Raw genomic sequence first — 26,013 nt, forward strand, 5'->3', positions numbered from 1 at the left:
AGGAAACCTTGACAAGCCACCCATCCAACCCCACCCACAGAGAGGAACCTCCACAATAAAGAGGAACCACAAACTGCCAGAATACATAAGGCCACTCCAAACACCGCAATATAAACAAGAAGGAAAGGCAGAGAAATACCCAGCAGGTAAAGGAACAGGATAAATGCTCACCAAACCAAACAAAAGAGGAGGAGATAGGGAATCTACCTGATAAAGAATTCAAAATAATGATAGTGAAAATGATCCAAAATCTTGAAAACCAAATGGAGTTAAATAGCCAGGAGACAAGGATTGAAAAGATGCAAGAAATGTTTAACAAGGACCTAGAAGAAATAAAAAAAGAGTCAATATATAATGAATAATGCAATAAATGAGATCAAAATCCCTCTGGCGGGAGCCAACAGTAGAATAACGGAGGCAGAACATAGAATAAGTGAGGTAGAAGATAGAATGTTAGAAATAAATGAAACAGAGAGGAAAAAAGAATTAAAAGACATGAGGACAACTTCAGAGACCTCTGGGACAATGTTAAACGCCCCAACATTCGAACCATAGGAGTCCCAGAAGAAGAAGACAAACAGAAAGACCATGAGAAAATACTTGAGGAGAGAATAGTTGAACACTTCCCTAAAATGGGGAAGGAAATAGTCACCCAAGTCCAAGAAACCCAGAGAGTCCCAAAAAGGATACACCCAAGGCGAAATACCCCAAACACATATTGATTAAATTAACAAAGATCAAACACAGAGAACAAATATTAAAAGCAGGAAGGGAAAAAGAACAAATAACACACAGGGGGATTCCCATAAGGATAACAGCTGATCTTTCAATAGAAACTCCTCAGGCCAGAAGGGAATGGCAAGACATACTTAAAGTGATGAAAGAGAAAAACCTACAGCCCAGATCACTGTACCCAGCAAGGATCTTATTCAAATATGAAGGAGAAATCAAAAGCTTTACAGACAAGCAAAAGCTGAGAGAATTCAGCACCACCAAACCAGCTCTCCAACAAATGCTAAAGGATCTTCTCTAGACAGGAAACACAGAAAGGGTGTACAAACTCGAACCCAAAACAACAAAGTAAATGGCAATGGGATCATACTTATCAATAATTACCTTAAATGTAAATGTGTTGAATGCTCCAACCAAAAAACAAAACTGGCTGAATGGATACAAAAACAAGGCCCCTATATATGTTGTCTACAAGAGACCCACTTTGAAAAAAGGGACACATAGAGACTGAAAGTGAAGGGCTGGAAAAAGATATTCCATGCAAATATTGACCAAAAGAAAGCAGGAGTAGCAATACTCATATCAGATAAAATAGACTTTAAAACAAAGGCTGTGAAAAGAGACAAATAAGGACACTTATATTGATCAAAGAATCAATCCAAGAAGATGTAACAATTATAAATGTATATGCACCCAACATAGGAGCACCACAATATGTAAGACAAATGCTAATAAGTATGAAAGGGGAAAGTAACAGTAGCACAATAATAGTGGGAGACTTTAATACCCCCACTCACACCTATGGATAGATCAACTAAACAGAAATTTAACAAGAAAACACAAACTTTAAATGATACAATAGACCAGTAAGACCTAACTGATATCTATAGAACATTCCACCCCAAAACAATGAATTTCACCTTTTTCTCAAGTGCACATGGAACCTTCTCCAGGATAGATCACATCCTGGGCCATAAACATAGCCTTGGTAAATTCAAAAAAACTGAAATCATTCCAAGCATCTTTTCTGACCACAATGCAGTAAGATTAGATGTCAATTACAGGAGAAAAACTTTTAAAAATACCAACACATAGAGGCTGAACAACATGCTGCTGAATAACCAAGAAATCACAGAAGAACTCTAAAAAGAAATCAAAATATGCATAGAAATGAATGAAAATGAAAACACAGCAACCCAAAACCTATGGGACACTGTAAAAGCAGTGCTAAAGGGAAGCTGCATTACAATACAGGTTTACCTCAAGAAGCAAGAAAAAAGTCAAATAAATAACCTAACTCTACACCTAAAGCAACTACGAAAAGAAGAAATGAAGAACCCCAGGGTTAGTAGAAGGAAGAAAACCTTAGTATGACAAAACCTAGTGCAATGGTGTGAAGTAATTAGCCTCCAACTAATAAAAATTATTGGGAAAAAAAAAGAAAACCTTAAAAATTAGGGCAGAAATAAATGCAAAGGAAACAAAAGAGACCATAGCAAAAATCAACAAAGCCAAAAGCTGTTTTTTGAGAAGATAAATAAAATTGACAAACCGTTAGCCAGACTCATCAAGAAACAAAGGGAGAAGAATCAAATCAACAAAATTAGAAATGAAAATGGAGAGATCCCAACAGACAACACAGAAATACAAAGGATCATAAAAGACCACTATCAGCAACTATATGCCAATAAAATGGACAACTTGGAAGAAATGGACAAATTCTTAGAAAAGTACAACTTTCCAAAGCTGAACCAGGAAGAAATAGAAAATCTCAACAGACCCATCACAAGCACGGAAATTGACACTGTAATCAGAAATCTTCCAGCAAACAAAAGCCCAGGACCAGATGGCTTCACAGCGGAATTCTACCAAAAATTTAGAGAAGAGCTAACACCTATCCTAACACCTATCCTGCTCAAACTCTTCCAGAAGATTGCAGAGGAAGGTAAACTTCCAAACTCATTCTATGAGGCCACCATCACCCTAATACCAAAACCAGACAAAGATGCCACAAAAAAAGAAAATGACAGGCCAATATAACTGATGAACATAGATGCAAAAATCCTTAACAAAATTCTAGCAAACAGAATCCAACAACATATTAAAAGGATCATACATCATGACCAAGTGGGCTTTATCCCAAGGATTCAAGGATTCTTCAATGTCCACAAATCAATCAATGTAATACACCACATTAACAAATTCAAAGATAAAAACCATATGATTATCTCAATAGATGCAGAGAAAGCCTTTGACAAATTTCAACATCCATGTATGATTGAAAAAATAAAACCCCTCTGGAAAGCAGGAATAGAAGGAACATACCTCAACATAACAAAAGCTATATATGACAAACCCACAGCAAAAATTATCCTCAATGGTGAAAAATTGAAAGCATTTCCCTTAAAGTCAGGAACAAGACAAGGGTGCCCACTCTCACCACTACAATTCAAAATAGTTTTGGAAGTTTTGGCCACAGCAATCAGAGCAGAAAAAGAAATAAAAGGAATCCAGGCTGGAAAAGAAGAAGTAAAACTCTCACTGTTTGCAGATGACATGATCCTCTACATAGAAAACCCTAAAGACTCCACCAGAAAATTACTAGACCTAACTAATGAATATAGTAAAGTTGCAGGATATAACATCAACACACAGAAATCCCTTGCATTCCTATACACTAACAATGAGAAAACAGAAAGAGAAATACAGGAAAAAATTCCATTCGCCATTGCAACCAAAAAAAAATAAAATACTTAGGAATATATCTACCTAAAGAAACAAAAGACCTACATATAGAAAACTAAAAAACACTAGTGAAGGAAATCAAAGAGGACACAAATGGATGGAAAAATATACTGTGTTCATGGATCAGAAGAATCAATAAAGTGAAAATGAGTATAGTACCCAAAGCAATCTATAGATTCAAGGCAATCCCTATCAAGCTACCAGCGGTACTTTTCATAGAACTAGAACAAATAATTTCACAATTTGTATGGAAATACAAAAAACCTAAAATAGCCAAAACAATCTTGAGAAAGAAGAATGGAACTGAAGGAATCAACCTGCCTGACTTCAGGCTCACTACAAAGCTACAGTCATCAAGACAGTATGGCACTGGCACAAAGACAGAAATATAGATCAATGGAACAGAATAGAAAGCCCAGAGATAAACTCACACACCTATGGACACCTTATCTTCGACAAAGGAGGCTAGGATATACAATGGAGAAAAGACAATCTCTTTAACGAGTGGTGCTGGGAAAACTGGTCAGCCACTTGTAAAAGAATGAAACTAGAACACTTTCTAACATCATACACAAAAATAAACTCAAAATGGATTAAAGATCTAAATGTAAGACCAGAAATTATAAAACTCCTAGAGGAAAACATAGGCAAAACACTCTCCGACATAAATCACAGCAGGATCCTCTATGACTCACCTCCCAGAGGATTGGAAATAAAAGCAAAAATAAACAAATGGGACCTAACTAAACTTAAAAGCCTTTGCACAACAAAGGAAACTATAAGCAAGGTGAAAAGACAGCCTTCCAAATGGGAGAAAATAATAGCAAATGAAGCAACTGACAAAGAATTAATCTCAACTATATACAAGCAACTCCTGCAACTCAATTCCAGAAAAATGAACGACCCAATCAAAAAGTAGGCCAAAGAACTAAACAGATATTTCTCCAAAGGAGACATACAGATGTCTAATAAACACATGAAAAGATGCTCAACATCACTAATTATCAGAGAAATGCAAATCAAAACCACAAAGAGGTACCATCTCTCGCCAGTCAGAATGGCTGCTATCCAAAAGTCTACAAGCAATAAATGCTAGAGAGGGTGTGCAGAAAAGGGAACCCTCTTACGCTGTTGGTGGGAATGCAAACTAGTACAGCCACTATGGACAACAGTGTGGAGATTTCTTTTTAAAATGGAAGTAGAACTGCCATATGACCAGCAATCCAACTGCTGGGCATACACAACGAGGAAACCAGAATTGAAAGAGACACATGTACCCCAATGTTCATTGCAGCACTGTTTATAATAGCCAGGACACGGAAGCAACCTAGATGTCCATCAGTAGACAAATGGATAAGAAAGCTGTGGTACATATACACAATGGAATATTACTCAGCCATTAAAAAGAAAACATTTGAATCAGTTCTAACGAGGTGGCTGAAACTGGAGCCTATTATACAGAGTGAAGTCAGCCAGAAAGAAAAACACCAGTACAGTATACTAATGCATATATATGGAATTTAGACAGATGGTAACAATAACCCTATATGTGAGATAGCAAAAGAGACACAGATATATAGAACAGTCTTTTGGATTGTGTGGGAGAGGGCGAGGGCAGGATGTTTGGGAAATGGCATTGAAACATGTATATTATCATATGTGAAATGAATTGCCAGTCCAGATTTGATGCATGAGACAGGGTGCTTGGGGCTGGTGCACTGGGATGACCCAGAGGGATGGGATGGGGAAGAAAGTGGGAGGGGGGTTCAGGATGGGGAACACATGTACATCTGTGGCAGATTCATGTCGATGTATGGCAAAACCACTACAATATTGTAAAGTAATTTGCCTCCAATTAAAATAAATAAATTTATATTTTAAAAAAAAAGCATCCAAGCTTCATGGACCACTTTGGTGTGAGTAGCTCTGAATGTCCCCCAAATTACTCAAGCATGAGTTATTTCAGGGTTTACTCAAAGTGAAATTAATCTCCAGTCTTTTAACTGCTCATGTAGAAATGCTTCTACATGATTAAAATTATCCTTACATTTAGCCTTTGTCTAATACTTCTGGGAAAACCAAAATTTAATTGAGTTGTAAAAAAGAAATATAACACAGGTATTGATTCAATATGAAAAAGGCCTTTTATCCTTCCAAAACAATTTCAAAAATCAAAGTGGCTTGAGGACAGTTTAGCATTTTGTAGAAACTGGTAACACTCTCAAACTATACTATTATATTTGCAAACTCTATTTTCTAAAACAGAAAGCCTCCTTTGCTACTCCCTCCCTCTCTTTTTTTCTTATATTTATTTCTGCCCTGCCTCATTCTAAAAACCAGAGCCTGCCAGTTGTCAACATAAGCACCTAGAACTGTGGCATGGATGTAGCAAAAATATCATAAATTATATGGCTATTGATTTCCTTCTCCTGGTGTCTTCATGGTCTACTCAATACCATTGCTTCTTCAAACTGCTCAATTACCATCCTCCTCCCAAAGAAAGCATTTAATGCCTTGTATTTCAGAACCCTGAGAAACCAAATTTGTCTATAATGGTAAAATCACACTCACCTTCATTTTTCTATTGGATAAATAAAAATCTGTACACACCATGATTTGAAACCTTGGGGATGCTGAGCAATATCACACCTGGAGTCAGTTGATTTAACAAAAAAAAAAGGACAATCATAAAATGCTTGCACATTCAGTCCTTTAAGTCCCAGACTACATGTCCTGATTCTAAGTTGAATTCAGATATTCTTGACAGCCTTGGTAACTGAGGTAGAAGTGGTTTTTTTTTCTATCTTCCCAATGAGAATTCATGATGGAAAGATTCATGAGATCTAAAGAGAATGTACAATTCTAAGAAGTATGTTTCACGCTTTGAAGGGACCTCTGTAATGATCAGAAAGTTGGAGCCAATTTAGTATAAAAAATTAGGACTCTGTGACATAGGTTGACTTTACACAATTGAGCTAGCAACACTCTACCCAGTGTCCCTGACTCATAGGAATGCCATGTGCGACTGACTGAAAAATTGTGCAGCTGATTGAAAGGACTCTGTCACGGTATCTGGTCACTGTCTTCTACAGTCAAGGGCATAACATCCTAGAATCTTGATCCAGAACTTAGTGATAGTCATCAACAATGTAGACATTGTCTTCTGCTTGGATAGGCTTCAGAGCTGCATTTTTCAAAGCTCCAATGCAAGACTCTTTCAATGGAATCACACTGTAAAAGAATAACATGAGTAAGAGAAAAGATCACTTCTCAAGTATGAGCAGCCTATTTGTTTATGTTCATTCAAGCCTGGGTATTTGAATTTCTCAGAGACCTATTCAAACATGCTATGAAATGAATAGAAGCTTCCAGAATTGTGAATATGAAGTTACAGGAAATTATTTTTTATAAGGAGGTAGAAAGTCACACCTTTTGGTTTCAAAAAACTCACACTGGTCTCTTTCAAGACACTCATGCAATAGAACACAAAAATTTATAATCTAAGAAGACAAATACCACACATCAAATTGAAGTACTAAACCAGGATGCACAGTCTCAAAGATGGGCAGGAAATGGTTTGGCTGGTGTTTTTCTAGCTGAGAACTGTGACCCTTTAGCAAATGTTATTTAGTGGTATGTATCCCGTATTTGACTCATTGGAAATGACCCTGATGCTGGGAGGGATTGGGGCAGGAGGAGAAGGGGACGACAGAGGATGAGATGGTTGGATGGCATCACCAACTCGAGGGACATGGGTTTGAGTAAACTCTGGGAGTTGGTGATGGATAGGGACACCTGGTGTGCTGCAATGAATGGGGTCGCAAAGAGTTGGACACGACTGAGTAACTGAACTGAACTAAACTGAACTGATCCTGTATTTAAGATAAATATATATAAGTCTACAAAATATCAGAGCATATCAGATGTAGTAAAATAGTATTGCTTCACCTATGTCCAATGCTGTAAAGAGCAATATTGCATAGGAACTTGGAATGTTAGGGCCATGAATCAAGGCAGATTGGAAGTGGTCAAACAGGAGATGGCAAGAGTGAATGTCGACATTCTAGGAATCAGTGAACTAAAATGGACTGGAATGGATGAATTTAACTCAGATGACCATTATATCTACTACTGTGTGCAGGAATCCCTTAGAAGAAATGGAGTAGCCATCATGGTCAACAGAAGAGTCCAAAATGCAGTACTTGAATGCAGTCTCAAAAATGACAGAATTATCTCTGTTTGTTTCCAAGGCAAACCATTCAATATCACGGTAATCCAAGCCTATGCCCCAACCAGTAACACTGAATAAGCTGAAGTTGAACGGTTCTATGAAGACCTACAAGACCTTTTAGAACTAACATCCAAAAACGATATCCTTTTCATTACAGGGGACTGGAATGCAAAAGTAGGAAGTCAAGAGACACTTGGAGAAACAGGCAAATTTGGCCTTGGGAGTATGGAATGAAGCAGGGCAAAGGCTAATAGAGTTTTGCCAAGAGAACACACTGGTTATAGCAAACATCCTCTTCGAACAACACAAGAGAAGACTCTACACATGGACATCACCAGATGGTCAACACTGAAATCAGATTGATTATATTCTTTGCAGCCAAAGATGGAGAAGCTCTATATAGTCAGCAAAAACAAGACCGGGAGCTCAGATCATGAGCTCCTTATTGCCAAATTCAGATGTAAATTGAAGAAAGTAGGGAAAACCATTAGGCCATTCAGGTATGCCCTAAATCAAATCCCTTATGACTATATAGTGGAAGTGAAAAATAGATTTAAGGGACTAGATCTGATAGAGTGCCTGATGAACTATGGACGGAGGTTCGTGACATTGTACAGGAGACAGGGATCAAGACCATCCCCATGGAAAAGAAATGCAAAAAGGCAAAATGGCTGTCTGAGGAGGCCTTACAAATAGCTGTGAAAAGAAGAGAAGCGAAGAGCAAAGGAGAAAAGGAAGGATGTTCCCATTTGAATGCAGAGTTCCAAAGAATAGCAAGGAAAGATAAGAAAGTCATCCTCAGCGATCAAGGCAAAGAAATAGAGGAAAACAACAGAATGGGAAAGACTAGAGATCTCTTCAAGAAAATTAGAGATACCAAGGGAACATTTCATGCAAAGATGGATGTTTGATAAAAGACAGAAATGGTATGGACCTGAGACAAGCAGAAGATATTAAGAAGAGGTGGCAAGAATATACAGAAGAACTGTACAAAAATATCCTCATGACCCTGATAATCATGATGGTGTGATCCCTCACCTAGAGCCAGACATCCTGGAATGTGAAGTCAGGTGGGCCTTAGAAAACATCACTACGAACAAAGCCAGTGGAGGTGATGGAATTCCAGTTGAACTATTTCAAATCCTGAAAGATGATGCTGTGAAAGTGCTGCACTCAATATGCCAGTAAATTTGGAAAACTCAGCAGTGGCCACGGGGCTGGAAAAGGTCAGTTTTCATTCCGATCCCTAAGAAAGGCAATCCCAAGGAATGCTCAAACTACTGCACAATTGCACTCATCTCAGACACTAGTAAAGTAATGCTCAAAATTCTCCAAGCCAGGCTTCAGCGATACATGAACCATGAACTTCCAAAAGTTCAAGCTGGATTTAGAAAAGGCAGAGGAAACAGAGATCAAATTGCCAACATCCACTGGATCATCAAAAAAGCAAGAGTTCCAAAAAAACATCTATTTCTACTTCATTGACTATGCAAAAGTCTTTGACTGTGTGGATCACAATAAACTGTGGAAAATTCTGAAAGAGATGGGAATACCAGACCACCTAACCCACCACTCGAGAAACCTATATGCAGGTCAGGAAGCAACAGTTAGAACTGGACATGGAACAACAGACTGGTTCCAAATAGGATGTGGAGTATGTCAAGGCTATATATTGTCACCCTGCTTATTTAACTTATATGCAGACTACATCATGAGAAACGCTGGGCTGGAAGAAGCACAAGCTGGAATCAAGATTGCCAGGAGGAATATCAATAACCTCAGATATGCAGATGACACCACCCTTATGGCAGAAAGTGAAGAGGAACTAAAAAGCATCTTGATGAAAGTGAAAGAGGAGAGTGAAAAAGTTGGTTTAAAGCTCAACATTCAGAAAACTAAGATCATGGCACCTGGTCCCATCATTTCATGGCAAATAGATGGGGAAACAGTGGAATAGTGTCAGACTTTATTTTTGGGGGCTCCAAAATCACTGCAGATGGTGATTGCAGCCATGAAATTAAAAGATGCTTACTCCTTGGAAGGAAAGCTATGACCAACCTAGATAGCGTATTAAAAAGCAGAGACAGTACTTTGCCAACAAAGGTCCATCTAGTCAAGGCTATGGTTTCTCCAGTGGTCCAGCACTGAATGAAATCACATAACAAACTAAACAACCCATTTAAATGATAACCCTGAAACAATACCTGCAATTTAGTTCTCTTGCTCTAAGAGATAACGTTTGAGGTGTTATTTCTGTAGCAGTTATGACAAAATTCCAGGGAAATATAGAGATGCTTGGAGAAGGAAATGGCAACCCACTCCAGTATTCTTATCTGGGAAATCCCAGGGACAGAGAAGCCTAGTGGGCTGCGGTCTATGGGGTTGCACAGAGTCGGACATGACTGAAGTGACTTAGCAGCAGCAGCAGCAGCAGCATAGAGATGCTAAAATTATCACTGGAAGGTTGAACAGCAATGGAGGTGCTCTATATACTAGATTTTTCAGGATCCAGAGTATAAAATGGAGGACTCGGAAGGAAAAGAGGAGAGAGACAGAGAAATTTTCCTTAGGCTTACTAGAGTAAGAACATCAAAAGGCATTATTAACACAACCCATTTCAAACTTACCGTAGTGGCTCCGCCTTGTTACCCAGGCAAAAATATCCTAAATTGAGGGGGAAATGAAGAGAAAATTAAACATGCAAGCCAAAGAGGTCATGAAAAATTTTTTCCAAACTAGTACATTATTACTTTAATATGAGCAAAATCAGTACAGCTCTCAGAGTCTAAAAAAAAAAAAATTAATTTAGAAGAAAGAATATTTTTGAAAAGAAGGAGAAAAAAAATCAATCTGGACCCTAACCTGACAACTCCAGGTAACTTCTCTTGAATCTCTAGGAGCCAAGTAAGCCCGTTGGTATAAAGTATCTTGTGATTCATAGGTTTAGTGTATTGACCTACATGCCCTAGCTTACATTAATGCCATTATATTTCACTGAAAAAATCCTGAATATTGCGCTTCTCCCATAGATGACAGGTTTTACACACACATACACAACTGGTGGAAGGAGACCAGGAGGTGTTGGATGACTGTCATGTGAAACCCTTTATACTTCTCCTAGCTCTGAAATCATGTACACTCCTAATGTCTCTTGTGCTTCTTCTATTAAGTGTGTGTTATAAAACCATCAACAGTTTTACCCCCAATAGGAATAAAAATTTGTTATTGAGGGAATGGGAAAAGAACAAAATGGGAGGGAAAAATCTCGTATATCACAGTGGCTTTTGACTTCCAAATCTCAACTTTACACTGCTGCTGCTGCTGCTAAGTTGCTTCAGTTGTGTCCAATCTTGTGTGACCCCATGGACGGCAGCCCACCAGGCACCCCCGTCCCTGGGATTCTCCAGGCAAGAACACTGGAGTGGGTTACCATTTCCTTCTTCAATACATGAAAGTGAAGTCGCTCAGCCATGTCTGGCTCTTCAGGACCCTGTGGACTGCAGCCTACCAGGTTCCTCCGTCCATGGGATTTTCCAAGCAAGAGTATTGGAGTGGGGTGCCATCGCCTACTCCAACTTTACACAACCAGTACTTATTTCTCCATATTTAATTTCTCCTATGGGGAAATTAAATATCATGTTTATGGAACAATCAATTTAAGATAAATAAAAAATCAGGAAAGAACAAGGTAAGAACCAAGGAAGTTACGTGAAACTGATATCATATAGAATGTATAGCTACATGCATTTGGCTCAAGAATACTCCTATGGGCTCAAGAATATTCCTGAATATTTCAGTCCTGAGGTGACTTACTTCTCCTAATCCAGAAAACCACAAACATGAGCAACAATGCCAAAATGGTAACAGAGATTCCAACGTAGACTCCCTTGTTGGTGATCATCCATGTTTCTTGTGCCAGAGCCGCAAGCTACAGAAACATCAGCAGATCAAACACAAAACAGAAAAATAAAACCATCTTGTTAGAGTTATAGGCAGAAAACATCTCAGAAAATAATATACCCAGACACATTATTGTTTATTGGCCCCTGGCTAGTTCTGGATCATGAAGGGTAAGACCAAATGATGTAAAGTTATAGCCTTATGATGAAATTCTAAGACAACGCAAAATTCAAACTGTATTTGGGGGTGGTGGAAATGTTTACATCTTACTAGCGGTGGTATTTAGAGAAGGGTACAGATTTGTTAAACTCAAACCGTATGCTTCAAATGAGTGTGCTTTATTATTATAGTTTATACATATTGTAAAAATAATAAGCTCTTTTCATAAATAATCCTCTTATGATGCTAATAAAAAACAATTTTGGTCCCTATATAAGTTGCCATGGTGGTGCTATCTGAATGTGTTCAGTTCCTGAAACTGGCCATTAATTAAAACACTTTTTTGAACTAGAATTCAAGATTCTGTGTCTTTGTAAATGGGCATGAAAGTAGCTGCTCAGATTCATGGCTCTGCTTAACAATTAAAATGCTGTGCAACTGGGAAAAAAATTCCTAGTGTGAGGGATCATCACGTCCTAGAGTAAACCCAAAACTTACCAGGCCATCATGCCTACCTCCTCTACATAGCTTAATTCTAATTCTAAAGATGTCCCACCAGGTAGGTATTTGAACAGAAAGGAAGTGGAAAATCAGAGAAAAAGATTAAGTCTCAAGTCTCCTCCTGCATAAGAGTTTAATCTCTGGAGTCAGAATCCCAGATTAACTTTTATTTAGTTGCTCTGTGACCCTAGCAAGTTATTTAGCCTCTCCAAACCTCTTTTTCTGTCAAATGCAGATTAAATAGGGTTTTGGGAAAGGTACTTTAGGTACCTCGTGATAAACACTATGAGGAATACAGAGGAGGGTGGCCTAGCCTCTGAGCTGTCCTTGCCTAAATGGAAAACAGTCAGTACCTTGGGAGGGAAAAGCGGTGTTATCATCTTCCTTGAGGGAGGTAAAGCAGTTAGATGGAATACAGGGTTACAGGAAGCAGTCTTTGCTTGCTTTTTAAAAAATATTATGTTGCATAAAAACTGGAAATTATTTTAGAGTATGTAGCTCAGGATAAAGAAAGAAAAACAAAAATCAACCATAATTTCAACATCCAGAAATAGTTACTATTACCATTTTTCATTACATACACTTCTAGAATTTTATCTTTCTAGTACTTTTCTTAACAGAAACAGTTACCCTATCCAATGTATACTACACTATATACATCATTTTATTTTATATCTATAAACTATATAATATATATATATTTGCTTTTTTGGGTTTTTTTTTTTTTTTTTTTTTTCATTTTTGGCAATGCTACATGGCATGTGGGATCTTAGTTCCCTGATCAGCCATTGAACCTGTACTTACTTCATTGGAGGCATGGAGTCTTAATCATTGGACTGTCAGGGAAGTCCCAATGCTATTTGAAAACTTAGTTTTTTCATTTAACAATTGACACTGTCTTATGGCAGTAAGTACACTGCAGTGACAACATTGTTAATGGCAATAAATGGGCATGCTTAATTGATAAGTAATTAATCTCCTACTATGGAATGTTTGGGTTGTTAGTCACATTTTCATGATAATAAACAGCAGCAATGTATATCTTGTTTCATACATCTTTATGTATATGTTCATTCTCTCCTTATGATGCAGATCAATAAGTTGACCTATTGGGTGGATCTATATGCTGCCTGGTTTTAAGATACCTGGGAGACACCTTGATATCTTCACAGTCAAGACACAAAAAGCCCACGATTGTGCTACCACCTATTGCGAACTTGCTTCTATATTGCTTATATTATATAGAAGAGATTAACTGCTACTAAATACACCTGTCCTGCAGGTAACTGAGGTCAAAAACAATCTTATCATTCAGAGTGTTTGTTTCTTTTTTTTAAACTAGCGTAAGTCTGACTGACAGGACATTTACATGGTGGCAGTTCTGCTATTTAACAAGCACAAACAAATTCAGCCCATATCCATCAGATCAATCAGTACCCATCTCATCAGAGTGATTAATCTTTCATATCATTCCTACCTGGTAGTGTTCTCATTGTCACCAAGTTATGCAATATAAGGCCACTTGACGCCACATTAACCGCACTTTGCCTGAACTTGAATTTCTCTTACAATGTCCATGCTGCAACTTCTCACCACTTGCAATCATCATACCTGAATCTATTCATGTTTTTTGCTTCTAAGAGTTATTTGCACATAGTGAAAGGAAAGTTGTTTCACCCAAGGGAGCCAAAAGTAAAAATCTCACTGATAAGTTCTTCTAACTTATGCACAAAGATGAGGCTTTCATGAACATCATGAGACTATAGTCCCTTGGATTTTTCCCAAGCTAATTGTGGGAAAGGTGCGAAAACAAATTACAGAATTACAAAGTTGTTGAAGACCTGAGGACCTTAACATGTCATCATATGGGGAGGATATATATAGAAAGACCCAACAGTGGCCTCAAATTTTCTCTATAGGAGGAAAATTGGGTTGGAAAAGGATATTAGGGGGGCTATGTTTAAGGAATCACACTTTCATTGACCTGATATTTTTGGTGGGGATGGCCCCCATTCCACTATATCAATTCAAGGCATGTTATTTCTCTAACAATGATCTACATCTTTCTTGGTATGTAACGTTAATTCACTATGCCTGAAATAATTCTGCTGGGAGCCATTATGGGAGATCCCACCCATGATGAGGTTATGAAGAAAATACCTGACACGCAAGGCCGTTCAGGATCCCATCCATGACGAGGTCATGACACACAAGGCAATTCAGGATACAAGGGACCCTCCAGGTTGGCCTTGGTCTCTACCCCACCCTGTATCCTCCCCCCTTTTCTGTTGTTGTTCTTGTTTGCCCTGCTGCAGATTCTTGTGTTGCCTGCCGAGAGCTCTCCTGCTCCTCTTTCATGGAATAAAAACCAACTTAAAACCCTAATTAATAAATCTCCTAGACGCTGGTACCCTATGAAGGGGCCAGGGATGAAAGAAATGCTTCAATTCAAACCCTGTGGCTGGCATTCTGGCTTGTTTGATAAATGTGTGCTTCCCATTGCAAGAGATTAGCTGGTGACTTCTTGCAGGCAGTTAACTTTTAGACTAAGAGCCTGTTTTGTGCTATATCTGCTGTTTTTGCAATCCTTTGCATTTCTGTTCCATAATAATGTAATCCTATCTGGTTCCCATAGGGATGACGCCTAATAGAAAGAAAATAGATTAACCACAAATAAGACAGGGTCGGCTACTGAAGTTGCTTAAAGTTACACCAGGTGCAAGCCATAAATTGTCAACAGGCCTGAAGGCCAAAAAATATTATACATAGAGATTAACCATAAAAACGGCCCTAATAGGCACAGAGCCCTTCGGGGGGTGAGGAAGCCCTATTAGAGAACACAAAAAATATTATTTTAAAAGTGGTTATTGGATCAACGCTTGATTGCTGTTAATGTGCTGAGGTTGTGCAGTGGAAACTACTGTTAATATAGTTAAAGATCTAGAAAAATAAGAGTTTAGCCCTAGTGTAAAAACAATAAGATAATTGTTAATTTTAACTAGGAGTGCTAAACAGGGGCTGCCTCAGAGTCTTTGTGTGTTAAACTTTTTAGATAAATTTAGCTGAGAACTTCTGCAAAAAGACTGATCTTTGTGTTAACAGGATTGTATTTCTACTAAGTTATAAATTGCTGTACCATGAGATCGCCACTTTTCTGTTTCTGCTAAGCTCAAGGCCAAAAGATAATGTACAAAAAAATCTATGGAAAAGACTCTCATAAACAAAAAAGTATGCAGAGAACACCTGGCTTCGTGAAGGACAAGCTGATGTAATGTTAAACTAAGTCTGTGTGCTTATCCTCCCCTTAGAAATGTACTAACTTAGGGTATAAAAGCTATGGTGAAAAATAAAGCACGGGCCAGACTCTGCTGCACATCCCGGTCTGGTCTCTCTCTCTCTCTCTCTCTCCCTCTCACTCGCCGATGCCATTCATCCTGAGGGTTCCCCTGGATCCTGCTGGGGCAAGGACCCCGGCATAATTCACTCTTTTTTTCTTATTTTCTGGTCAGCAGAAAATCTGTCCTGGGTGTATATGTGTGTCTAGAGTAAAATATCACTTTCCAGGTCTTTCTAACAAAGTAGTACACCTATATAGACTTTTAAAATTAATTAAAGTATCCCTATTTAAGAATCAGATTCCTTTCTTCCTTTATTTTCTAAATTAGAAAGAATCAATCTGTGGACTAGTCTGACAATAATAATCTCTAAATGTAACTTGATTCCAGAAGAGACATATAAGTGAATCAGGCTAATAAAATAGGAAGGAATATGCTTACAGTTTGATTGTTATGCCACTGGGGATCTGGAGACTGTGTCACAGTGCCATTTCCATCTGCTCAACATGAAAGAAAATTAATAAGAATTACAAAAAGATATTGAACTTTCCTGCAAACACCAAATATATTCACACTGCCTTTTGGTAATGAAGGGAAAGTTGAATAATCATATGGCCGAATGCTGTAGACATCTCAAGTTAATACCAAGTTACTAACATTTATTAATTTAAGTAGTAAGGTTGTGCTTCTTAACCATTTTGTCATGGACCCCTTGAAAATGAACCCTTTTTTTTCTCCCTATGGAAAAAACATTGCATGCTCACAGAAAATTTACTGACAATTTTAACTAGGTTAAAAATTACCAATTACAGATAATCAATATTTTCATGGCAGCTCAGAAACTTCCAATGAGGGCTCAGAGGTCATTACACATCCAAAGAGCAGAACCACTCTGTTCAAAATGAACATTACATTGGTTTTACATTCAAAATGTGAGTGAAATGCACTAAGATGCCTCAAACAGGTGGCATCCAACTCCTACATTATATGCCTGTGTACCCAGACAGTGATCCAAATGTGCTTTAGAAAATATGTTACATCACTCTCAAGGCCAGTATACTTTATACTACTTAAAATCCCAATATAAAAGGATATTATGCCTTAAAGATTTGAATGTCCAAATTTTAATAGTGTTTTGAAATATCTCTTTAGTCACACAGAACATATACTGTTGGCCCTTCTAAGCAACTATAGGTCAAATACAGGATTCTCGCTTTACCGAGTATCTATTACAGACAAGCACTTTACTACCTTATACCAATTTTCTTAATCCGAAATTTTAGATGAGGTGCTGAAATGGCTGAAGTTTCCAACTATACTAAAGGACAAAAGCCTCAGGTCATAACCACTGCAAACATTATGTTCCCATTCAATGAAAATACTGCAGGTCTCAGAGATTCCCATACTACTGACAGAGCTATAAAATCGTCATTTTCTAATGGTAGTGAAATCATGAACTAAACATATCCCCCTAAGTTCTCAAACTTTACATTACTGTATCTACAATTTAAACATTCCGACACTACTTCTTCAAGAGACAAAGACAGTATCTACAGTCTAGTCTCTGTGTATGATTTATGTTATAACCTTAAATCCTTAAGCTATAGAATGAGTGATGTTATAAAAAAAATAGCAAGGACTTGAGTCAGATAAAACTTGACTTCAGCGCTGACATGTCACTTACCAATGTGACCTTGATCAATGTCCTTTACATACACATTATATATATATGCATGTAAATTTTGTATTTATATTTCTAGCTGGAGTAACCTTGAACTACAAGCTGTTGATAGCACCCATCTCATAAAGTTGTCACATTAGATGATGCATGTAAGGTGCATCATATAAAACAAATTTCAGGTATCACAATTATGTTGCTATATAACATTAGGAGCAATGGGGAAGGGACACCATGCAATGGATTTTCCAAATATCATGTCCTTCATTCCTTACAAACATGTAGTGAGGAGTGAAATCACTTGCCCATGGGCGTGCAGTTTGGAACTGCCATTGGCGGGCAGTTGAATTGGAAGCTGTTTGTCTCCGAAGTAAAACTAAATGTCCTCCTTAGTCTGGCAATGGCAAGAAATAAACCTTCCCTGAAAGAATTAAATGAGATAATATACAATTTGCTGGCACATGCATCTGAAAAGGTAGGTGCAGGCCATATGAAACCAAAATTCTGTCTGGACTAACATTCTTTGCTTTGTGAGGCTTTAACCCACTGAAGTGTGACTCGGGCACTGTGAGGACTTGGCTGAAGGGCCTCAGAGATGCTGCCAAGACAGCAGCAGTCACAGAAGTCATGGGGACACAGCTGCTTCAATGCCTGTTCCATGCTGGCAAGTCTACCTTGACCAGGTTTTAGTGACATATTTTAGAGAACAATTTCCCATTTCCTACTTTGTTCTTCCTCTTAGCCTAAAAGTGTGGGGTACAGTTGCTCCACCTGCTCTAACATGTATTTTTATCTGCTTTCTCTTTGTTTTTGTGCCCAGAAACAGTTCATACCAAGGATTCCACTTTCAAAACCAAATGGCACTATTAGCTAATTCCAATTAAATTGGTCCCTCTCTGAGTCCCACTGCATGTCCATTTTCAATTAAGAGCTTCCTTGACTGATTGGCAAAGTAGCCCACCCTGGGTGTCTGCTACATATTAGTACCTCCTGAACATGATGAATCATACACACAAGTCTTACAAAGCCTGACCATGTTTGGATGCTTCACAGTCACAGGGACAAATAAGCCAGTTCTGCATTACAAAGGGGTTCACATGTGGTGCTCTCCAAATTTACCACCATGGGTAACAGAGTTAGCTGGGAAAGATGACAATTCAACATCATCTTTCTCCATTATAGGAAAAACAGACTAATCTTACATCTCAAAAGAATATGGACTTTCCAAAACAAGGGAGAACTGGGAGACTTTTGGAGTAGAATAGCACAATCCTAGTGGGACCTGCCTCTTTGGTTCTAGTGTCCATGTCCTCAACCCAACTCAAAGTGTCCATGTGAAATGAAAGCTTGACACAGCAGCAGGGGAGCCTCCTGGCTCCATGTAGTTTCTGGGGCTTAGAGGAAGCATAAACAGGTGACCAGTTTGGTCTGGACCAGTTTGGATTTAATTGTTTTAAGGCTCTGTCCAGGGAAGTACACCTACGAATAAGTTTAAAGACAAGGCTGATTCATTCTATTTAGAAAAATGTGGATATGCATGTAGATGGTCCCAAATCATACAAGCTGCCTATGTCACTCAAATGTACATATTTCTGGACATTCTAAGTAACAGTCATAATGGCCACACTATCACTTACCTTGTAACTGTGTCCCAAGATCTTTATCTCAAATAATGCTTATAAGAATAAGTAATATTTCACCCATTTTCCAAAGGATAAAAACAGATTCAAAGAGGGTAATAAGACATTTGTTCAAGTTGCATAGCTGAGTGGAATAGCCATTGTTGGCATTCAAGTCACGCTTCTCTTATTTCAGAATATGTGCTCTTAACAATGTGCTAATACTTATCAAAATTTGAAAGCTCCCAGGTGTTCAGGAAAGAAACTGAAGTTACCTGTTGAACAAGAGTGCCATGGTGAGCTGGTTATGTTTGTTTCATACACGGTAGTAGGCTGGGTTTCTGCTGTCTGAGTTGGAGGAGATAAAGAAGCTATAGGAATGACAAGAACAGAAAAATAGTGTTCAATTGGTGGAGGAAAATTTATACCCCCAGCAGAAATAACAAACAAAACGAAATCAGAAATTACCCTTGACTCTTTCTTAGAAATATATTAATAGATATCCTTGACGTATTACCCTGCTATGTAGGCATTTCATTATCATGAATAAATCTGATCTAGATAATGATCTGAGAGCTTAACAACAGAGTTATTTCACTTTTTATATTTCTTTTGCTGTTCAGTTGCTAAGTCGTGTCTGACTCTTTGCAACCCCATGACTGCAGCATGCCATGCTTCCCTGTCTTTCTCTGTCTCCTGGAGTTTGCTCAAACTCATGTCCATTAAGTCAGCAATACTGTCTAACCATCTCATTTTCTGCCACCCTCTTCTCCTTTTGCCTTCAATCTTTCCCAGCATTGTGGTCTTCTCCAATGAGTCAGCTGTTCGCATAAGGTGGCCAAATTATTGGAGCTTCAGCTTTAGCATCAGTCCTGGGGTTGTCATAAGAATTAAGGGGCTTAATACTTATAAAGCAGTTAGCATGTTTCCTAACACAGGAAACAGAGTAAACATTAACTTCACTGAAATCTTATCCTCAAGTGTTGGGTTAGGCTTCAAAATGGATTAAATGGTCTCTATTCAGAGCTCCTTATAAGACAGAATCTCATTCACTTGGCCCTGCTCTGGCACCCTTATTTTTTCTTCATAATTCTATGTTAAGCTGGCTGAATGCACCATCCTTTGTAGATGTCCACGACCAGTGGTCTGGCTTTTTTTTTTTTTTTCACTATTAATGATTCCTTTGAGAATCTAATAAAAACCATAGATCCCTCTCACTCTGAAAATGCTTAAAGATACAAAAGATGAATATAAGAGGGTACAAGTGGTTCACAGATTCTGTGAAGCCAGGTTTGGAAACCTGTTAAGAATCCCCACCCTAGATTGTACATCTGCCTTAACACAGGGCCCTGAGTGGTGTATATCCTCTACTTTAAAAACTTCTGCACTTAGAAGTACTTTTGCTTACCTGGCTGGAGGTCCCTTGTGGGTGCTGGCATTGGAAGAGGAGAAATAGAGGACCTCGCTGTCACTGGAGCAGTGGTGACCATCATGGTTGGAGTTGTGGTAGTGATTGTTGTTGGCACAACAGGGGTGGTGTTTGTTGGAGCAGTGGTGACCACTGTGGTTGCAGTAGTGGTGTTCGTGGTTGTTGGAGTTGTGTTGGTTGTTGTTTTGGGGGTAGTAGTGGTGGTTGATGGAATAGTGGTAGTCGTTCTTGTAGTAATAGTACTGGTTGTCTTTCTTGTAGTGGTGGTTGATCTTGGAGTAGTGGTTGTGGTGATGGTGCTTGTTGGAGTCCTCATGGTTGTTGCTTTGGGGGTAGTAGTGGTGGTTCTTCGAATAGATTTTCGAATAGTTGTTGTTCTTGGGGTCGTAGTGGTGGTTCTCCGAATAGATTTTCGAATAGTTGTTGTTCTTGGGGTCGTAGTGGTGGGTCTCCGAATAGATTTTCGAACAGTTGTTGTTCTTGGGGTCGTAGTGGTGGTTCTCCGAACAGATTTTCGAATAGTTGTTGTTCTTGGGGTCGTAGTGGTGGTTCTCCGAACAGATTTTCGAACAGTTGTTGTTCTTGGGGTCGTAGTGGTGGTTCTCCGAACAGATTTTCGAACAGTTGTTGTTCTTGGGGTCGTAGTGGTGGTTCTCCGAACAGATTTTCGAACAGTTGTTGTTCTTGGGGTCGTAGTGGTGGTTCTCCGAACAGATTTTCGAACAGTTGTTGTTCTTGGGGTCGTAGTGGTGGTTCTCCGAACAGATTTTCGAATAGTTGTTGTTCTTGGGGTTGTAGTGGTGGTTCTCCGAATAGATTTTCGAGTAGTTGTTCTTCTTGGGGTCGTAGTGGTGGTTCTTCGAACAGATTTTCGAATAGTTGTTCTTCTTGGGGTAGTAGTTTTTCGAGTAGCTCTTCGAATAGTTTTTCGATTAGCTCTTCGAATAGTTTTTCGATTAATTGTTCTTCTTGGGGGAGTAGTGATGGATCTTCGAATAGTGGTAGTCATTCTTGGAGTAGTAGTAATGGTTGTCTTTCTTGTAGTGGTGGTTGTTCTTGGAGTAGTGGTGGTGGTGGTAGTGGTTCTTGGAGTAGTGGTGGTGGTGGTAGTGGTTCTTGGAGTAGTGGTGGTGGTCGTTGTTGTAGGTGGAGCTAGAAATCAACATGAATTCAGGGATTCATCAACACCAGCAGGAAACAAGAGACTCGTGCTGGGCCTGTGCACCAACACAACCAAGGAAAGTGTCCCCAGGCAGAACTCAGCACTTATCTCCCATGAACTCCAAGTTCTTGTCATTGGTCAACTAGAACCTGTCACTGAGGAGGGAGTGAAGACATGGTCACAACAAGGCAACAGCTGCATTTAAAGGATGATATTTTGGGAGGTGTTGAAATAAAAAAATAACACATGGGATTTGTGTTGAAGTACATTGTAAAGACTAGTCATACATATCAGATTTACATATCTTCATAAACATCTGTGAGGGAGGGAAAAGTGTCTAGAGCCTGAAGCTGTCTTTGTCCTCTTAGCAGTACATGACTAGAACACAAATAGTAGTTCCCAAGAACCAGAATATTGACCAAATAAATAGCACTCACTTCTGTCAGTTCTATGGGTACCCTCCCAACATATCTGCATCTTAAATGTGGATTAATTCACATCATTATATACGATGGATAACACAGATGCCATATGTCACCTGGGAAGCCTTGAAAACATAGATAGTATATACATGAATGGATGGGGCTGTGTTCTAATAAAACTTTATTTATTAAAAAATATATATAAACTTAGAAGCTTTGGCACAACAAAGGAAACTATATGCAAGATGAAAAGACAGCCTTCAGAATGGGAGAAAATAATAGCAAACGAAGAAACAGACAATGGATTAATCTCAAAAATATATAAGCAACTCCTGCAGCTCAATTCCAGAAAAATAAATGACCCAATCAAAAAATGGGTCAAAGAACTAAACAGACATTTCTCCAAAGAAGACATTCAGATGGCTAACAAACACATGAAAAGATGCTCAACATCACTCATTATCAGAGAAATGCAAATCAAAACCACAATGAGGTACCATTACACACCAGTCAGGATGGCTGCTATCCAAAAGTCTGCAAGCAATAAATGCTGGAGAGGGTGTGGAGAAAAGGGAACCTGCTTATGCTGTTGGTGGGAATGCAAACTAGTACAGTCACTATGGAGAACAGTGTGGAGATTCCTTAAAAAACTGGAAATAGAACTGCCATATGCTATGGCTGATTCATATCAATGTATGACAAAACCCACTGAAATGTTTTGAAGTAATTAGCCTCCAACTAATAAAAAAATAAATAAATAAATAAAAATCAAAAAAAGAAAAAAAAAAAAAAAAGAAGAACTGCCATATGACCCAGCAATCCCACTCCTGGGCATACACACTGAGGAAACCAGATCTGAAAGAGACACGTGCACCCCACTGTTCATCGCAGCACTGTTTATAATAGCCAGGACATGGAAGCAACCTAGATGCCCATCAGCAAACGAATGGATAAGGAAGCTATGGTACATATACACTATGGAATATTACTCAGCCATTAAAAAGAATTCATTTGAATCAGTTCTAATGAGATGGATGAAACTGGAGCTAATTATACAGACTGAAGTAAGCCGGAAAGATAAAGACCAATACAGTATACTAACGCATATATATGGAATTTTAAAAGATGGTAACGATAACCCTATATGCAAAACAGAAAAAGAGACACAGATGTACAGAACAGACTTTGGGACTCTGTGGGAGAAGGAGAGAGTGTGATGTTCTGAGAGAATAGCATTGAAACAAGTATACTATCAAGAGTGAAACAGATCACCAGCCCAGGTTGGATGCACAAAACAAGTGCTCAGGGCTGGTACACTGGAAAGACCCAGAGGAATGGGATGGAGAGGGAGGTGGGAGGGGGGGTTCGGGATGGGGAACACATGTAAATCCATGGCTGATTCATGTCAATGTATGGCAAAAACCACTACAATATTGTAAAGTAATTAGCCTCCAACTAATAAAAATATATGAAAATATAAAAAAAAATTTTTGAAAAGCTAAGACTGAAGAAACTACAAGGAAAAAAAAATAATAACTGTTGGTGAGCTTATTTTATAATCTGATCTGGTCCTATGGCTACTGTTTGCTGACCTGGGTCTAATAGTGTCGTTGAAGATTTTGAAGAACAGTGCGGTCTCAATGCTCTCCCTTCAGTTTGAAATGAAAGCTAAAAAAACAAGAAGAAGCAAGAAGAAAACCTGATCAAAGGAGTATAACAAGGAGGAAATTTAATCAACTTGTTTCACTAATGTGCCTTGCTCAGGAGTAAATATTTCCTAAGGAAGAAGCTAGGAAACTAAGGCTAGGAAAAGCTGCTGAGGAAGAACCCTAAGAGAGGTTGAAAGTAAGCTTTTTCTGTGAAAAGTGCAAGAAAACTTAAGTAAAGTATTGGGTTGGAGGCAGAGAGTCACTTTGGCTCAGTTATGAACCCATTTCCCACTGGACAGAGCAATGACTTTGCAAATATTCATCTATTAAAGAATTTAAAAGCACTATAAATGTCCCCTACTAATTTCTTTCATTATCACTTTAAAAAGAGTATTCCTCAGGACCAATCATATAATTTTACAACTCCAAAAATAATCTCTTCTCCACACACAGCCTCCTGCCACAGGTGTATAGCACCAGCATCTTTCGGCTTTCTTAAATTGCCTCCAAGATGTTTCCCCAGAGTCAGCTATTTTCTGCATCAGAATTGACCTTCTTTTATTTGCCTTCATCAAATAACCTAAGTGTCCTTGATGAAGATAGGAAAAATTATGAAACTGAGATATCAAGTTCATTTAAATTAAAAAAGAGACCTAGCTTATACAGGCTCTGAATATTGGGTTCTGTTTTCATTAGAAACTTTAGTAGGAGAATACTTACCATCAAAGAGCACCAGGAACCAGGAAACGCTTAGAACCTGCTCCTTTCACCAAGTGGTAAGAAAAATTAAAATGTCTACATCAAGACAGAAAAACATAAACTTCCAAGACTTTTGCATTTCACAAAATTCTTAAAAGCCAAAAGTGAACAGTTATTGAGCTGAAAATGTTCTCATATAGCAATAGGGCGATTTTAATTTTTAAACAAGCCATTTACTGATATGATGTGAGTGAAAGTGAAAGTCACACAGTTGGGTGCAACTCTTTGTGACTCCATGGACTATACAGTTCATGGGTTTCTCCAGGCCATAATAGTGCAGTGGGTAGCCATTCCCTTCTCTAGGGGATCTTCCCAACTCAGGGATCAAACCCATTGCTTCCGCATTGCAGGCTGATTCTTTACCAGCTTAGCCATGATATAGTGTGAATTCTGCTTCAAAAAAATCCAAGGGCAGAGGAAGGGGATGAAACTATATAGGCTCTTTCAATGTATATGCGACAAAATCACATTGACAATTGTCAAAACCAAATGATACATCTATTTGACAGGACCTTATATTACCTGTTTTGTATGTGTGAAACTCTCTCTGAGTCTTAAAATCTTAAGAAAGAACATTTGAAAAATCTCTGAAGAAATGACCTCAGAGAAAAGGTCAGATTTTCAAGAAGAAGAAATTCAGCTCCATAAAAATACTCACTATATCTCAGTGTGGAATAGTGAATGCTTTTTCATGAACCAACTACTATTCCTGAAGCACTGCTCAGGAGACAGTTTGCTGACTGGGAAGATCCTCTAGCCTATGGTCTTGAATCAAGGTTAGTCTTAACATCTCACCCTACACAAATACAAGATATTCAGTTGAAGAGTTATTAGAAAACAAGATCATAGGCAACTTTTCTTTCCCTACTAAAGGGAAAGAAAGTTAATATCAGACAGAAAACTCTTATCTCTGGGAACCCACAGGAAGTGATCAAAGAAGTAGGAAGATAAGCTCACCTGGATTTACCCTCAACTCTAGGGTGGTTTTTATGTCATTGAACCACCCTCTCACCTCAATTCGGCAACAATACAAGCCACTGTCAGACAGGGAAGCATTGTTTATGGTCAAAGACACATCTCTTCCACCAATATTTCCATTTAGCTGGTAACGTCCATCCCTCCGATAGGTGACTCTGTAGCCATCAGTCCAGATGATGTTAGTTCCGCAATCAAACCAAGCACATGCCCCTCGGCCCCAGCACATGCTTGTGACTTCACCATTATAGTAGCAGGGTAGAGTGACAGACTGACCCGCCACTCCAGTCACTCGGTGGTAAGAGGTTACACCATCTGCAAATAAAGAGACACCAGAGCATGCATCTCAAAATTTTAACTTTAATTTTATTTTCAGTTTGTTCTTTATATAGCTTATGTGGTTTGAAATTATCTAACCATATCTTGAGTTTTTGAATTTAACATATGCATTTTTCTTGTAAACATATTCTTTAGCAGTGTTAATATTAACCAGATATATCTGAGGATGAAGCATCATATAAACATTTTTCTGTATTCAGGATTACTTCCTAATAGGACAGATTTATGAGAGAAAGTATAGGATAAAGGGCAGAAATATGTTCAGTCTTTTGGTGAATATGATTCCAATTCCTCTCCAAAAGGTTTGAAACAAACGACACTCCAGTAAAGCATCAGTGTGTGTGCATTTCATCCTGTGTTTGACAGGTATCTGCTTAC

At 38.5% G+C, this 26,013-nt stretch overlaps 1 protein-coding gene across 1 annotated transcript in view; it reads right to left on the reverse strand.

Moving 5' to 3' along the window:
• The window catches only part of LOC122700487 (hepatitis A virus cellular receptor 1-like), a 47,671-nt gene that overhangs the window by 10,354 nt on the left and 11,304 nt on the right, over window positions 1-26,013 (reverse strand). The window contains exons 3-8 of the mRNA XM_043913398.1: window positions 25,279-25,611; window positions 20,309-21,481; window positions 19,176-19,271; window positions 16,045-16,100; window positions 11,522-11,636; window positions 10,336-10,372 (exon numbers count right to left, since the gene is read on the reverse strand). Of these exons, the coding sequence (XP_043769333.1) occupies window positions 10,336-10,372; window positions 11,522-11,636; window positions 16,045-16,100; window positions 19,176-19,271; window positions 20,309-21,481; window positions 25,279-25,611 (1,810 nt within the window). The remainder of the gene's footprint in view (window positions 1-10,335; window positions 10,373-11,521; window positions 11,637-16,044; window positions 16,101-19,175; window positions 19,272-20,308; window positions 21,482-25,278; window positions 25,612-26,013) is intronic.

The sequence above is a fragment of the Cervus elaphus genome, chromosome 9 (genome assembly GCF_910594005.1).
Source record: "Cervus elaphus chromosome 9, mCerEla1.1, whole genome shotgun sequence".
Lineage (NCBI taxonomy): Eukaryota > Metazoa > Chordata > Mammalia > Artiodactyla > Cervidae > Cervus > Cervus elaphus.